Consider the following 14,926-nt stretch of genomic DNA (forward strand, 5'->3'; position numbering starts at 1 on the left):
TAAACAAGACATTGGCCATACTTATTGTTTTCTACATGGACTTGCCCAAAAGAAGTTCAAAACTGGTCCCTGCCCTGGGAAAGCTTATCAAAGAATGACTCAAAATACACATATCAATGGCAGAGAGGAAAATAAGTTAACAGGCTGGATTTGCCTCCTTTCTTTTCTGCTTCCACAGCATCTAGACTTGCTCTAACTAAGCCTTTTATATTGTTTTGATCTTCCTTTCTAGATTTAAGCATAGCTAACTAATGGAATAAAATTTGATATCTATTTAGGGTAAATTATATCTATACTAGAGGCCCAGTGCCCAAAATTCGTGTACCCTCTTGAAATCCAGCACCCCTCGGGGATGTCTGACTGCCAATTTTGGCCCAATTCCTCTCGCAATCCAGGACCGCTGGCCCCTAACTGCTTCCCTGCCTGCCTGATCACCCCTAACCACTTGCCTGCCTGCATGATTGCCCCTAACGCCTCTGCCTGCCTGATCGCCCCTAACCGCCTCTGCCTGCCTGATCCCTAGCTGCCTCTGCCTGCCTGATTGCCCCTAACCACTCTGCCTGCCTGATTGCCCCTAACCACTCTGCCTGCCTCATAATCACCCCTAACTGATTGCCTGCCTGCCTGATCACCCCTAACCACTCGCTGGGGGACTACCACAGCTTTGGTCACTGGGCTTTTATTATATAGGATTTGTTTCTTCCAGGGTCAGTTAACTATGGCCCTGCAGGCCAAATTTGGGGCCTAGTTTTGTATGATCCCTTAAACTGAGAATGGTTTTTACATTTTACAATGATTGTAAAGAAAATAACATAAAAAAGAATATCTAACAGACATGTATGTGACTTGCAAAGCCTGAAATATTTACTCTCTAGCTTATACAGAAAATTTTGCTGATTTTTGTTTTAAAGAATGACACCCTGCTCCCCCAACATCTCAATGAGTCACAGGAAACTTTTGGAGATGTAGTACTCAGGGAATATGCTAAGCTCCTGTAGCAAAGAGACCCAAAATGCAGTGTTCAAATAAGAAAGAAATTTATTGCTCAACTAACATTCTAGAGGTAGGCAGGTGGTTCCAGGGCTGATGAGTAGAACTGCCATGAAATCCTTTGCTGCTCCATAATGCCCTTGTCCTCATTGAAGAACTTGGCTACCACAATATCCCTATTCCACTCTGAGGGAAAGGAGAGTGGAGAGTAATCCATTTCCTTTTTAGTAATGAATCTGGATTGTAACACATGCCACTTCTATTCACATCTTACTGGCCAGAATTTAAGTCACTTGGCCACTTTAGCTGGAAAGTACTAGGGAATGTAGTTTCTAACTGGACAGCCATATGGTCAGGTGGAAGTAGGAAGTTTTGTTACTGAAAAGAAAAGAAAAGAATTGTTGCTATTGGAGGACAACTAGTAGTCTGCTAGGGTGAGGTAGACAGTTAGTAGTATTGCATTATTCCTGATATTTATTGTTGAATGCTCAGCAGGTAACAAGTTCTCAGTATACCTTTGTGGAATTGTTTTAAGTCAAGCAGGAAACTGGAGACAGTCCTTAGCCCAGGAATGGGCATTGGGGGAAGAGGCAAGCTTGGTGGAATTAGTGTATGGCTCCTGGGAACAGATAAATGAGTAGTGGAGATTATAGAGCTTCTAGTCAGGTGAAGACCAGAGATAAGCTTAGACAGGAAGTGAATCTTCTGTGCATTATCCAGGTTTAGTATCAGAACCTCAACAAAGCAGATGGGTATGCAGAGCAGAGGTTAGAGTTCTAGGCTGGGTAACTGAAGCAATAGCTCAACTTTGTAGATTGGACCAACATAGCGGGGCTGGGAAATGATTTATTTTAGAGTCTGCACAAATTACCAGAGCTCTTTTTTTTATTGAATTTCTGAGCAACAAGACTTAATTCTAAGCCCCACTTTTGATTTTCTGTCATCATTATTATACCTGGATCAGGAACAAAGGGGAGGCAGATACGGAGCCCAAAGAAACAAGGGCAGGGGTTGATATAGGGCTTGTGTCTGAAACTCTGGATTGAGAACTGATTATATGTGCCTTGTGTCCTTAGATACTTTATAATGCTGTTTTCTTTCTTGCAGTGAAAATAATAATAGTTAAAAAACAGCACAATTTTGATAGGGTGATTAATCATGGTAATTGATATTTGGTGTGTTATTATTCTAAAATAATTTGGTTTTATTATCATTAAGGAAGGATTAAAAAGCAGAACAAACTCCCAAAATTGATGTCTCAGGTCAAATTGGCCTATTAGGTAGAAGATGAAATTGTGAATTTCAGCACTTCAGCTCTGCATAATTGATGGGCACTACATTCTGTCTCTTTGGCTATTCAGCAAAGATTCTGCAAGAATCTGTTGGTGCAGTCTGAGGTTGCAGAATTTATAACCATCACATTTTATAGATGTAAAACATATTATAGATCTCTATTGCTTTTTATCAATTAATAAGTATAATCAAACAATAAATATATATAATAGAAATCTCACCTTGATACTATTACATTTTCTCCTTTTTAAACAAATAATTCTACTGTAGCTGAGCCCCAAACACTAGCACATATGTGGATAAAAGGATAGTCAGCTTTTTGAATGAGCATTTTTTTTCTTCTTCTACTTTTTAGGGACAGTATGAATATTTGATTAGACCTCAAGGAAAATAAAGGAATGACTTGTGATTCAGTTTTCACTTAAAAAATCAGTATGTATATTTCTCTCTTGCATTTATAGTTACTCTCTTAATAGCTTTATAAAGAGTAATTATATATGTTTTTAAGATTTAGCTAGGTTCTAGATGTGGGATAATTTACAAGATGGAAAAAGTCCTACTTCATGCATTTATATACTTAATATGAAGGTGAGTAATTGGATAGTTTAAGCAATAGCTCATACATCAATAACTGGTATTAGTATACAAAGGTACAGTTGAGCCTTTTGATCTACAGTTAAGGCTAAGACCAGTGAAAATTTATTATTATTTTTTTACTTTTATAATAAATGTAAACGTTTTATTTACTTGGGGTTTTAATAGCTTTAGTTAAGGCAGAAGCATGTTTCATAAAGTATGATAGTTCATGAATTTAATTTTTCTTATGTATTGAAAACATTGGCACATGATATCTGACAAAGTGTATGCTCTCATTTAGGTTCAATTTGATATAATATTTTGTTTGGATTGGTTTAAATAAAGGTCCAGCAAATTACTGATTCTTCTTAAATGATTTATTTATTTAAAATTTTATTTATTTATTTAAGTTAAATTTATTGGGGTGATATTGGTTAATAAGATTATACAAGTTTAAATTAAAAAAATTTCAATTACATTTGGCAAACAATACTATATTAGTTTCAGGTGTATAACAATATTACTGATTCTTAAGTCTGTTACTTATGTTTAAATGATGTTGAGACTGCCATATATACATAATGAGCCATTATCAACAGAGGAATATATCCAGTCTATTAAAGTTGTGGTAGGCATCAATATTATCATCATCATTATCATCAATTCATCATCATTCCTTTTATTTGCTTAACATTTCTGCTGATTTGATCTTAGTCTTGAGCAGAATTGCAGTTGGAAGAAGAGATGATAAAGCGGATACTGTTTTGGCTCATTTATCCTCTTGATTTTGCTGGTAACAAAACAGCTGGTAATTTCACTAGTGGGATTCTGAGGGACTGCCTCACAGGAGCCCAAAGCATTAATCTGATTATAAACTCAAGTGCCAAGTTTAATTTTAATCTACAGTGAGGGTTGTAACAGTGAACTAAACCAGAATACTCATATTGGTTGATCTCTACTGCTCTCTCTGAAGGAAAATGTACCTTGGAAGCAAATTATTATCAGAAAGTTATTCGTTAGCATGGAATCAAAACAAACAAAATGGATGATCTTAATAAGTTGTATTATAACTGTTATATATAAAATTTTAATACTTTAATTTAAGCTCCAAATGATAAGAGACATTTTATTGTTGGTAGCCCTAGATCTTGACTACATTTTGTTCTACATTATTAATGGAAATTCCAACAAATGAGTCATAAATGGTTTGCTTAAAGTCAGCCATGTAGTTGCTAAATCTGGGAGTAGAACCTACTTTTGTTTTTGTTTTATTGAATGGATGGTTGATGCTTATGTTTCTGATTATATTAATGTATGTAAGTTTTTATGTGGCTTCATATTCACAATATTAAGCCAACACATGTTTTTTGTAAATAGTACATGAAGACATATATATTTATTGTGCACAGAATAAAATTATAATTAGCTATAGAATTGAGAGACATTTTTGAGATTGTTTTGGGGTTTAATGAAGATAGTAAAATGTAGAAGGGGAATTTCCAGGTTGACTTTCCAATAGTATATCCTTGCAGTCCTTAACCTAGTATTGAAAGGGCATACAGAGGTCTAAAGGGTATGTGGCATCCTTAGATGCGGGTTTGCTCCATTAAAAAGTTGGGGATTGCTGATACATTTTGCCCAATAACTTAAGAAGAATTATTTGAAAATATTTTTTTTAAAAAGCTTTTGGTTTTGAAATGTAGTGCAATAGTTTAGAGTATCTAGCTGAGAGATTACATGATATAAGTAGTTCTGTAGATTTGAAAAGCCTAAATTGCTCTGAAGATCAAGATAAATGCATTTATTTATCTTCAGAATATATTTTTATAAAAGTTACCTTAAAATGAGTTAACTTTATCTACTCTTCAGAGTGTGCATCACCATTATGTTGGTAGGGCATTATCTATATATATTATCTATATACTAGAGGCCTGGTGCACAAAATTCATGCATGCTAGGGTTCCTAGGCCAGGCTAGCGATCAGGGCCTATTGGGGCCATCTTGCCCAGTCCTGATTGGGGCCGGGCCAGGCCGGTTGGGGCCTGCTGGCTGCCTACCAGGACCTATGGGCCTGCTGGCTGCTGGCTGGGGGGGATGGACCAGGGGAGGTTGGCTGGCTGTGGGATGTTGGCTGTGGGAATGCACTGACCACCAGGGGGCAGCTCCTGCATTGAGCGTCTTCTCTCTAGTGGTCAGTGCATGTCATAGCAACTGGTCAACTGGTTGTTCCTGTCGTTATGTTGTAACGGTCGCTTAGGCTTTTATATATATAGATATAAAAGTTCAGTGACCAGAATGGCGGAATGACCAGAATGACTGGAATAACCGGTGGCTATGATGTACACTGTGGCAGCCAACCAGCCTGATCTGGGTCCTGATCGTCCCCCAACACCTCAATCAGTGGCAAGGCTGGCCGGCCAACCACCCACGGCCCCTCTCCCCCACTGGCCGGCGGGCTGGCCAGACCCCACCTGTGCATGAATACGTGCACTGGGCCTCTAGTTGTGTAATAATAGGAAACACATTGGCCTCAGTTGGGTTCCTGGCTCTACCATTTGAATTTGGTGGGCTAATTCCTATCTCCTTGATAGTTCTGTTGGAAGAGGTCATTGAGAGGACATGACTGTCAGTTGACCCTTGAGCTGAATCCAGACAACTGGAGGCTTCTCACCTTCTTCACTGTCCTTGGAGGGGATGTTCTCTCCACCATTCCCACAGTAGGAGCTGGTTTCAAGGACACAATTTTGAGAGAACAATGTGTTGTGGAGACCATCTTGACTGAATATGTGACTGAAACCAGTTAATGGCTGTATATAAACTTTTAAGATTCTTGTGGGCATGGGCAGAGTTCTACTTGTCTTTCAGCCTCCAAGACAAGTCTCATAAGTAAATTCCCTTGCATATTAAATCAGCCACCTACCAATCTGGAGTGGCCTGCCTATTTATTCAGTCTCTCCTTGCCCTCATGTTCTGGGGCCAGTTTCAGGTTTCACCTGGGAGTCTCCGAGGTTTAACCAAGTTCCCAGTATAGTAAGTTCATAAAAATGACCTCTGATTTTGAGTCACTTACAGTGATAATCTCAAGTGTCTTGGCTTCCTTGTGCCTTTCTCCCCTCACCGGTAATTTCTATTATGATGGACTGAATAATCCCATTTATTCCATGTGCTGTGAAGCTTAAATGAGATTGCTTATGTTTAAGGACTTTGCAAACCGCATATGCAGCATTAATAAAATTTTAATGGTTTTTAAGATTGTTACTATTATTTTGCCTTGAAAGTTTGCACTCCAAAGACATGGATATATTGAAGGGAGAGTAAGAGCAATGGACAATAACTATAATAATAGTTCTAATTTGGTATATTTATAACCTGAATTTAGAAGACAACAACCTTTCATAGTCAGAGACTGAAACAAATTTGGTGAGTGGAAACATTCTCAATCAAATGTACCATGCCTGAGATTAGACTGTTTTTATAATTGAATTTGCACATGGTACTTTTATTAGTCTGGTTATGTGGGAGGAAATCAATTGAAGTTTCTACACCCTGCAGATGGGATAGAGACCTGTCAGTGGGTAGAGGCTTATTTAATTCATGATGGCAATTGTAGTGATGCAGTTTAAGTGCAAAAGAAAATAATTCTTACCAATTTCTTTGTTACTGAAAGATGAACAAATCCCTTCTTTTTACTTTTACTACTAATGCACTTCAACTGCTTTCAAAAGCTCCACTCTGACTCCCTTTTTCAGTAAACACCCATATTTGCTATCACATACATAATTGCATTGAGCCACAGCCTCTCAGCCTATTTTTATTATTTTTGTTAAACCAGAGGATATTTTTTCCAGTGATATTTTTGGAGATAGTGGAAGGGAGGGAGGGAGAGAGAGAGAGAGAGTGAGAGAGAGAGAGAGAGAGAGAGAGAGAGAAATCCATGTGAGAGAGACCTATGATTGGTTGCCTCTCATACGCCTTGACCCATGTGGAACCATCGACCCTTTAGTCTGTGGGCTGATGCTCTAATCACTGAGCAACACTGGCCAGGGCTATTAGCCTATTTTAGAAATACCTGTATTCTCTCTCTTCCTCTCCCTTCCTCACCTCTCTCTCTCTCTCTCTCTCTCTCTCTCTCTCTCTCTCTCTCTCTCTCTCTCTCTCTCTCTCACCTTTCTCCTCCTATCTGGGGCATTCATAACATGTTGTTTAAATCCCTAGAAATTGTTACCACATCCCTACATGAACTCATCACTCCATCCTGGTAGTCCCATGACTAAAAATGAATATTTTGATGTAATTGCTTCTGAGCTTCATTATTTATTAACAAGTGCCTTAAAATGCCACTAGTTGTTTTTACAGTGGGATTTTTAGACTCTGCACACAATAAAAATGGAAAATGTTGAGACAAACTTTTAATCTCAAGCAGTTCTCCAATTAGAAGGATCCAATGCAGCATGGGCATGTTGCTGAGTTTTCCTGCAGGTCTTTGTAGTAGCATTTACAGGCTCTTTTTCTCAGCCTGCTTTTCTCTGAAGTGGCAGTTTTGTCAGCCTTTGTCAGGTCTTCTTTGAAAAGAAATACAGTTTACATTGATTTTTGCCCATAAAAGAATGGTCATTTGTAGTTATCTAGAAATAGAGAGTGGTAGGCAGGACTTTATCTTAAGAATAATTTGACTGCCAAAATATTTTATGTCCATTTTCAAATGTGTAAACTGATATTTGTGGCTGAGTTTGGAATAGTGAGACTGAAAGTGAGCCCAGAATATCGCTACGGGGTATTATGGCTTTTGGTAGTCTAAGGGGGTTCCATAGTCTCACTGCTTGTAAGAGTAACACTAATCATATCATAGTCATAATTGCCAACACATGGTGTTTACATGCCGCCTGAGCTAGCGTAATCTCCATAGCTGGCATTGGGACCTCAGAGTGTGTTCTGATAACCTCCACGCTTTGTTTTCTATGCTTATTCCTAACAGGAGGCCTTGTTGAGAAATTGCATAATACATACCCGAATTAAATGATTAATTCTGAAAACTGAAATGAAGTAAAGTTCATTCTCACATGGTCTTTTCCTTGACTTGATTTTCTGGGGAGGAACAGAATCGGGTCGTATAGTAATAACCATGGGAACCCAGAAGTCCCTCTGAACGTTATATAATCCTCGAGATGAAAATAGATGGCAGGAATGCTAATTTTACAAATTGGAAGCAGAAACGCAAATGGGGAAAGCGACCTTTCTTAAAATCACTTCTAAGCTAGTGTCTTACGGAACTAAAAATGTTATCTTATATAATTACTTTTTCCTGGATCTTGCTCTCATCTTTGCTTTTCTCTCTGTGAGTGGCAGCAGAGCACTGATAAAGAATGCCATGGTCGGAGGTGATGCAGTTTAGAGGAAATAATACTGGGCCAGAAATTGTCACCCCTGTTATACCTGTAGCGTGCCGCGTGCCTTTGGGTGAACCCCAGGAGTGTTCCTTGGCTCATGGAAAAAGTAAACAGGAATTGTGGCCCTCATCAAGTTTCCAGGGCTTTGCGAGAACAACATGAAATGTGGGTTTAAAACTATTACATTGATCACGGCAGAAATTGCAGGTTATTATTAAATTGTGAATATCAGAACTGAGAAAGTTTCTTTTTGGAAACAACGAAAGTTTCTTTTCCCTAAAACTTTGAGCAAATACCCTGGGCCTGACTTCATTGCCCTGGACAGGTGCCCATTCCTGCTTCGAATACTGTGGACATGAGTAAGTGATGTGCTGATTGCTGATTGGTCCGGGTACTTTCAGCACGGAGGAAGTTAAGAGTGGGGAGGGTAAATAGGGTTGTTTTTTTTTAAAATATTTCTTTCTTTTTTCTTTAACCAAGAGGCTAAATTGATGATGGTGACAGAAGCAACAACAGGTGTCCATTCCATAGGCACAGGAGGTTCTGCCAGTCCAGTCCAGCTTTCCTCGCCAGCCTGTCCGTGATGGCTGCTAGTCACTGTTGTAGACATGGCATGCCCTTTCACAACGCTCTGCTTTTTCACAAGCCAGTCCTATGACTGGAATGCCTTTCCCTCTCCTTGGTAGCTGGTGAATCCATGATCAAATGCCATCTATTTTATGGGATCCTTCCCTTTAGATGATGTTGGCTGCTTTTCCCTCCATGATCCAACAACGCTTTGTGCCCCTGTGTGTGACAGCATTTCCTTCATTGTATTGGGATTATCTGTTCCTTCCTCTAGTCTATGGGTATCATTTATTTTTCATTCTTTTAAATTAAATCTTTATTGTTGAAAATATTACATATGTCCCCCTTCTCCCACCCCCCATTTACCCCTTCTAGCCCACCCCCACCCCATACCCTATTGTCTGTGTCCCTGGGTTATGCATATATGCATACAAATCCTTGGTTGATCTCTTCCCACCCACTCACCCACCCTCCCCTGCCTTCCCTCTGAGATTCTATGGGTATCTTGAGGGCTTCTCCACATCTGTATATTCCCAGTGATGGGCACAGACCAGGTGATTACATCTTTATTCCTGAAATGTATAGGGCTGGAATGATGGGGAGTTTGGGATTAATCCTATAATCCATTTTATGAAGGTTGTGGTTCTCAGTGAGATTCCTGCTGCACGGCTCCCAAAGAATGCATGGAAAGGCACGAGAGAACTTTGAGTTGTCCCATGACTGGGGATTGGGTGCCACTGGCATTCCTGGGCTGGCACCCAGGCATGCTAAATGTTCTGCAGTTCATGGGACAGTTTAGTACGAGGAGGGATTGTTCTCTCCAAATGCCAGTGGTTCCTCCACTGAGAACTACTTAACTAGTCTACCTAGTCTAAAGCATAGAAAATAGGAGAATGATTTGATCACAAGAAAAAACAAAACAAAACAATTTCTGGCTCCCATAAGCCCTTTGCCCACACTATGAATAGGAGAGCCTTATGCTCAGTTAGCAGATGGCTTAGATGATGGTTTTTTCCTGTCCACTAAGTCCAGGTCTCTCCCTATGTGTTTCCCTCATATCCTTTGGGTGGTAAGGTTGGAGTGCAAGACTATGCCAGGTGGAAGCAGTGGGCACAAGTTTCTGCACTCCTGTGGCTAGGCTTTCTCTAAGCCAGAAGAGAGGCACCTGGGAATTAAGTTCTATGACAGTCTTTCCACAAATATGGTGAGATAATTTGATCTTAATGTTTCATCCACTTCACAGAAGGCTGAGTGACTAATTACAATGATCTTTTAAACAATCTATTTAGAGCAAACCTTCTGGCTAAAGACATCACTGTGGAACATGGCACATAGATTTAAATCCAATTTTCTGTCATGAGGTGTCAGAAAAACTAAATGTCTTTATCATGGTCTAGAAAGTACATCTTTTTTGTTCACTGTTGACACTGATGTGGTAGTAGTGTCCAGGATATAGGAAGTATACAAGGAGAAAACTTGAGAGTGTACTTTCTTTTTCAAACTGGGTTATTTGATTCTTTACCTCAACAGTGACATTTTGGAAAAGAGATTGCTGAAAAACAAGTTCAGTAATTCGTGTGGTTTACTGCCCTGTTATATGTAGCATAAAGTCTTGTTGAAAGAGTTTACCTTGGGAGTCAGAAACCTGGTATTTATCAGTGTTTCTTGAAAGATGTTGCATCTAAAGGGTACTTTGTAAAACCAAATTCTAGTTGATTTAGTGTATGTTTCTCTTTCAGATACTCCCAGAAGTATAAAAGCATCCACTGCTACAGCGGACCAATTTTTTCAGAAGCTGAGAAATAAACATGAATTTACTATCTTGGTGACCCTAAAACAGACCCACCTAAATTCAGGAGTTATTCTCTCCATTCACCACTTGGATCACAGGTAAGTGTGGCTGCTGGAGTTTCCTTTGTTTTTATTACATCTGGTTAAATGAGCATATGAAAGAGAAGTAAACAAAAGCAAGACATGCTATATCTAAGGTTGGCATAAACAGCTAGAATAATTTTGCTATATTATGCAAAATCACAAACAGAAGTCATGGAGATGTACCCCAAAGCAGAGGGAGCTATGCTTTTGATGTTGCTAAGAACACACAGAAGTCACCATTCCTAAAACAAATTTACCAATCGCTAAATTCCTCACGAGACACCTTCCTCAATGTCAAACATACTTCTTAATTTGTGACTTCTTGGATTCAAGAAGACTATATTCTGTTTCTTTAGGATATTGCCTGGGATTCGAGTTTAATAGTCTTAGAATTTTAGCCCTGACGGGTAACGTTTTGTTCAATACAGTTCTGGGATTGCAGCGGTTGAAGCTGTGTCCTTGAATGCGTGTTGAACCAGAATGCTGTCTAGTATTTCCCAGCTTCTCCCATGTGCAGAAGCGTGAGTAGGAGAGTGGGTGGGACTAATGGGTAGGAGGCAAAAGAAATTCATTCATGACACCTGGTATATACATAAATTGCTATTAAATGATTCCAAGCAACTTAAAACGATTCATTCCTTCCTGAAAGAATAACCCCAATTCTGCCAATGAAAGTTTCTTCACGTTCATTATTTTGAGTACCTGCACGACCACTTACTATCTGTGGACCTTGGGCAAATCACATCACCTCTCTGCACCTCACTTTTCTCATCTGTAAAATGAGGATAATAGTAGCTACTTTATAAGTTGCTGTGAAGATGAAAGAGTTTAAGTATGTGATGTGCTTTATGTATATGAAAGCGATAACGATCCTTTTCAGGTGCGGGCAGAAGCCTCTTGGCTTCTCTCATCAGAGACGAGGCCACCTTGGACTTTGCAAATCTTTACTAAACACTCAAGGGCAAACAGAAGCAAATATATATGGAGAACAAAATACAGCAAGAGGACATGGAGAGCGGGTTCCTAGTCACCCTCTCTCTGCTTACCCTCAGGCTTTACCGCAGCATCACGTAGTTGATAGTGACAGAGTCAGGACCCAAACTTCTCCTGATTCTTGAGTCCAGTGTTTTTACCATTCCACTGTGATATCTCCTAACCTCCTGTCACCCTGACCGACCTTGTGTTATGGTTCATGTTGTTCTTTTTTTCCCCATTATTGTTGCTGCGGTTATCTTTCTTCCCATGGTCTCAATCTCACCCATCTCTTTGTCTCATCATGTCCTTTGTCTCTTATTTATTTATTCTCTGCTTTCTTTCACACACAAAAAAAATTAAAGTGGCTTACAGAGATATCTGTGGGGCAACAAGATACAAATAAAATGAATTATGTAAACCAGGGCAAAGAAAAAATGGAAACCTAGCTGGATGATTTAGACCATGCAACCATTCTTGGTTCTGAGACCAGACTCCTGTTTCCCCAATGGCCTTCTATGGGCAGATGTAGTATCTTTAAAGGAACAAGTTCAGAGGGCTTCCTGTCGCTGGTGACATCACACCACAATGCGCTTTGGAAAAAGCACATCTGCAGGGATGCCAGTGATATGTGTCTCCGAGTGGAGGTCTTTGAAATGGGACTTGGTCATGTGTATGCAAATCCTGTACACCAAGTTTTCCTGCTTAACACACCAGCAGTGCCTGCTGTATGAAACTCCGATAAAAGACCATGTCCTTCAAGAAATTTGCCATGTAAATTGCTTTCCTCAATTTGGTTTTTGAGAATAATATCGAATTCAAGTTGGGCTGCTGTGATAAGTATCCAAATGGTAGGTGTTTTTTGGTGAGAGTTAAGTTGGAAAATGAGAGTTAATGTTGAAAAATGCCTGGTAAAATGAATGTTGATCTGTCATCCTCTGCCTGGCAGGGGTTAGGGGCAGGCCCAGCTCCCCATAGGTTCTTCCTAGCTCCTGGGAGAGCTCTTCTGCGCGGCAGGAAGCTCATTCCCAGCTCTTTTTGGGAGGTGGGTGAGTGAGGTCTAGGCGCTTCATCGGAGCATGTGTTTGCTTGCTTGGTAGGAAGCACAAGAACAAGAACTGGAGTTGTTCCTCTGGGAATCTGGCTCGGAGAGTTAGACCACAGAGTGCCTTCTGGAGAACACTGAAGAAACATTCATATTATTAGCAGAGTTAGTGTGCATCCGTTTCTCTGCTCTTCACGTCAGTCTCTGGCTCCAATCTTATCTCCATTCGGGCTGATTCGCAGCCTGCTCTGGAGCCAAATTAAGTAGTGGGAGGCAGTAAGAAATAGACCCTGGGCAGTGCCTGCTCCAGCACTGGCAGAGTTGGAGAAAGTGATATCATTCAGCAGGAGTATAAATGCCGGGCACAGTGGCCAGTCTGCTCACCATCTGCGTGTCACCCGCCTCCTTTCTCTCTGCTCCACTCAGATCTCCATGGAGCTTTCACTGACCTTTCAGCTGAATGAATTTCTCCCTCCATTAGCCTCCAGTGCAGTTTTAAAAATAGAGCCACTCCTTTTGGCATTCTAACACTAACACCTTCTATTGTTATTTAATGTTTCACACATATACATATGTATTAATTGTATATGAGACATTAGAAATATCATTCACTGTTTTGATCACAATGGTAACAAATATTTACTGAGGATTAAAAATTATAATTTAAAAAATTTGTAATACATTTCAGACTTCAAAATTTAAAAGGCACAACAAGGACAGAGCCTACCCCATCCCTATCCCTGACTACTTAGTTTTTATTCCTGGGAGCGGGGGGAGGGGGAAGATGCCATTATTAGTAAAGATATTTTGAAAACAAGAAAAGCATAAAGAAGAAGTCAGCCAATCAGAGGTGTGCTGGAGAGGGCTCCTACTGGCATATGAGTTTCAACTTTGTAAGCCAGTTGATATTCCTGTGGTAGGTTGAAATAAACCAGGTGTGATTACTTAAACTTTGGAAATCAACAAATGCTACAAAGCAGGGCTTTTTTTCTTTATTTTTGGAAAATGCATTTTTAATGAGAACTACTTTTTAAATAAGTACCTTGAAAGTATTTCTCTGTGACCTTTCCCACACAAATGGATAAATGACCAATATCTTAGACTTACTCCTCTAGAGCACCGTGAGCCAGCTGTTGCACTGTTACCAGCACCACTGCCCATAGTCCGGGAATCTGGAGATAACCACCATAACAACACTTTGAGATGCAGCTTTCTAGTCCTTTTCAAGGTGTACGTGGGTGTTTGTGTACAATTTTACATAGTTGGCAACAAGTTTTGATTAGATTTGAAAGTTTTTTTTCCATGATTGCACATTAAACTTAAAAACTCCATTTTTATTGTGCTGTCATGCACAGTTAGATGCTAAATAAATATTTGGTGGATGAAGAAATGAGTGAAATATCAACAGAATGATCATCATGCCTGACCAGTGGGGCTCAGTGGTTGAGCGTCAACCTATGAACCAGGAGGTCTGGTTTGATACCTGGATAGGGCACATGCCCGGGTTGCAGGCTCGGTCTCCCGTGTGGGGTGTGCAGGAGGCAGCAAATCAATGATTCTCTCTCATCATTGATGTTTCTGTCTCTCTCCCTCTCTCTTCCGCTCTGAAATAAATAAAAATATATAAAAAATAGAGAGAGAAAAAGACCATCATGACTGCACCAGGAATCATAAATGACCTCACTAAGTTTTCACCAGGCTAGGGCAAAGGTTCTGGGGAACGAATGTTCAGGTTGCTATACTGATGGAGGACACCCAATCTATCCTGAAATGTCATTAGCTCTAGCATGAGGATTTCACTAACTGGTAGCTACTACCTCGAAACGGCTACAAGTCAAGTTCTCAGACTAATGAGCTATAAAGCAACATCTCAAGCACTGTGTTAAAGCTGGAAACCTAATCACACAACTTTGTTGGTTTGGACATGTGAGACTAGTGGGCACACTCTGGATTCTAGGGTATCTGAAGTGAGCTAAGAGCAAGACAAAGAGTAGGAAAGGCAGACATCACAGCATCTCGGAATTGAAAGAGGGCGTAAGTCAAACGTGGCACTGAAATACAGCTTCAAACAGTGACATTGTGACGAGACTACTGGGAACCTCATGAGCAGTGTCCTGGTGTTCTGTGAGCAGTTGCATTTGGCTTTCCAAGCAGAGTTGCTGGTTTCAAATGGAGCTGTTCAAGTAGGGGCTAATATTAAAAATTAGACCACAAACTTCAT

At 40.0% G+C, this 14,926-nt stretch overlaps 1 protein-coding gene across 7 annotated transcripts in view; it reads left to right on the plus strand.

Moving 5' to 3' along the window:
• NELL2 (neural EGFL like 2) overlaps nucleotides 1-14,926 on the plus strand; it is a 331,262-nt gene that overhangs the window by 40,380 nt on the left and 275,956 nt on the right. For all 7 annotated transcript variants that reach the window (XM_080662290.1, XM_080662294.1, XM_080662296.1 and 4 more), the window contains one exon: nucleotides 10,553-10,703. In XM_080662290.1, coding sequence (XP_080518416.1) covers nucleotides 10,553-10,703 — 151 coding nt within the window. The remainder of the gene's footprint in view (nucleotides 1-10,552; nucleotides 10,704-14,926) is intronic.

The sequence above is a fragment of the Plecotus auritus genome (assembly GCF_963455305.1).
Source record: "Plecotus auritus genome assembly, chromosome: 3".
NCBI classification, from domain to species: Eukaryota; Metazoa; Chordata; class Mammalia; order Chiroptera; family Vespertilionidae; genus Plecotus; species Plecotus auritus.